Raw genomic sequence first — 2536 nt, forward strand, 5'->3', positions numbered from 1 at the left:
GTTAAGAACCCTAGTACAGAAGGCTGACCTGTCCAGCTTTGACCACTTACTCACCACTGAGTGTAGTAAACATCTTCTCTCATCGATTCCTGAGCTAACAGAGGACCCTGAGTTCCATTTGGCTACCGTAGATTTCCTCACTGCTGTCTGCTCCACAACAGGAAACCCTCCCTTGTTATCACCTAGTTGGCTGATGAAGGCCTTGACAAGCCCCCCAAGATGCACCATATACAAAGCCCAAATGGAACAGTGTCAGTGGCAAACAGATGCACCTTCTCTGCTAGCTTCTTCTACGCCTTGGCTTTTGAAGGAAAATGAAGTAATTTCAGCTCACAATCAAAAGTCAAGGCTGAGTTTGCATGGAGAAGCGCAGCTTGACACAGGGAGTACTTTAGGAATCAGTATCAGTAGTGACCCTGCTACCCAGCTCCCAGGAAACAAAAATATCACCATGATGTGTATGATTTCCCCATTGTTTAGCTGCTGTCCAGATCAGCAGTGGTGTGTGCAGTTATAGTAGTGCAACTTGTCGTTAAAGAGTCTGGTCTCATTAGAGATCTTTTCTGAGAGTGCTGACCATTTGTGCGATGAATATTTCTTGATTTGAAACCATGCAGAAGGCTCCTTCCTATAGAAGGCTCCTTCCTATAGTACTTCCGTGGCTGTATGATGTGTGCATGTGTATATTAGTTACGTAGGAATGACAGGATCATAGAATTATAGGGGTTGGAAGAGACCTCCATAAATCATCAAGTCCAATCCCCCGGCCAAAGGAGGCTCCCTAAATCAGGTTGCAAAGTTGAACATGCATCTCTGTATGTTTCTATTTATACGTAATCTCTTATTTAGGGATGATGTTCCCCAGCAGCATCCCCAGCTGGAGTGTACTAGCAGAGTAGTCCCTGGCTGTTGAATACTGGGGAGCAGTCTTTCTCATAGAGGGTCTCATAGGACATCTCTCAAGAATAATGAAATACTTCCCTAATTATAAAACTTCCTTTTACAGAAAGTGGAAATGCAAACAGAACAGAAGTCAATATGCTGGTTATAAGTTCCCCCAGTACAAGAGGTATTTCTGGTATGTATTTAAAAGTAAAATGATTAATGTTTCAGTTTAGTCACAACCTGTGGAAGAGGACAGGAGGAATATACTGACACTCCTTCATGCTTTGTGTCTCTTTGTAGGTACTCAGAAGAGAATAGACCTTGTGGTGTTCTTCATAGGTGCTGTCTTAGGAACCTTGATACTTCTCATCACGTGGCTAATCAAAAGAAGGAGGAGAAAGTAAGAGTGATTTTCATTATCTTGTGAATAACATGGCTTACCTGTGTTATTTTTTTGCAAAATTGCAATTTGCCTTTCTCTTTCCTGTTGGTGTTTTTATATACTTGCACTGGAAACTCACCCAGGTGGAAACACTAGTTTTAAAGCAACAAGATTCACTCAAAATGCTAGATTTCTAAGTATTATTTGTTAAATTTTTGTTGTTTGTTTTTCTTTCAGACTTCAGATGCCCAGACCACTTAGCACACCTGAAAAGGAGAAGGGCTTACAGGAGGATGTATGTGAGCAATCCGTAAGCCTGAAAACGCCAAAGGTCCAAGGCAGCGCTTATCAAAATGAGGTAATACCATTGCCCAGCACTTCCAGTATTTCTGCAAGTCTTTCAGAAGTCTTGTACAATTATTGCGAGGAACATGACAAAACTCTTCTGTCGAGATAGAATCATAGAATGGCTTGGGTTGAAATTGTTCTTGAAGACCACTCAGTTACTTCACTCTATCTTGGGTGGAGACCAACTAGACCAAGCTGCCCAGCATCTTATCCAACCATGCCTTGAATGATTCCAGGGATGAGACATCCACAGCTTCTCTCGGTAACCTGTTCCAGTGTCTGTACACCTTCACAATGAAAAATTTACCCCTAAAATCTAATCTGAATCTCTCTTTTAGTTTAAAACCATTCCTTCTTGTCCTATCAATATCTATACACATAAAAAGTTTATTTCCCTCTTGTTTATAATCTCCCTTTAAATTGGAAGGCCTCAGTGAGGTATCGTTGGAGCTGTCTTCTTCAGACTGAACAAGCCCAGATTCTTCAGCCTATTTTCATAGAGCCCTCTCTAAATCTTCATCCTTTCCAAAAGCTCAACTCTTGCTTGTGTTGGGGGCCCCAAACCTAGGTATGATACTCCAGCTGGGGCTTCATGAGGACAGAGTAGAGGGGGATAATCACTTTCATCTTCCTGCTGACTACATCTCTTTTGATGCAGACCAGCATATCGTTGGACTTCAGGGATGTGAGTGCACACTGTTGGCTCATGTTAAGTCCTTAATTTACCAGGACCCCTAGTTCACCCTTCAAATTCATATCTTTCCAATTTAGCGATAAGGCTGTGCTGAAGAACCATATAAAAGGCCTTGCATAAGTCTAGGCAGATGACATCCGTTGTCCATCAATGCTGTCACTCCATCATAGAAAGCCACCTGATTGGTCAGGCATCATCTGCCCTTGGTGAAGCTGTGATGTCTCAGA

The 2536-nt window shown here is 42.2% G+C and overlaps 1 protein-coding gene across 1 annotated transcript in view; it reads left to right on the plus strand.

Annotated features, from left to right (window-relative positions):
• Window positions 1–2536, plus strand: part of LOC107321278 — a 7727-nt gene that overhangs the window by 2547 nt on the left and 2644 nt on the right. Inside the window, exons 3-5 of the mRNA XM_032442113.1 lie at window positions 1007–1078; window positions 1186–1285; window positions 1505–1625. Coding sequence (XP_032298004.1) covers window positions 1007–1078; window positions 1186–1285; window positions 1505–1625 — 293 coding nt within the window. The remainder of the gene's footprint in view (window positions 1–1006; window positions 1079–1185; window positions 1286–1504; window positions 1626–2536) is intronic.

The sequence above is a fragment of the Coturnix japonica genome, chromosome 1, assembly GCF_001577835.2.
Source record: "Coturnix japonica isolate 7356 chromosome 1, Coturnix japonica 2.1, whole genome shotgun sequence".
Taxonomy (NCBI): domain Eukaryota; kingdom Metazoa; phylum Chordata; class Aves; order Galliformes; family Phasianidae; genus Coturnix; species Coturnix japonica.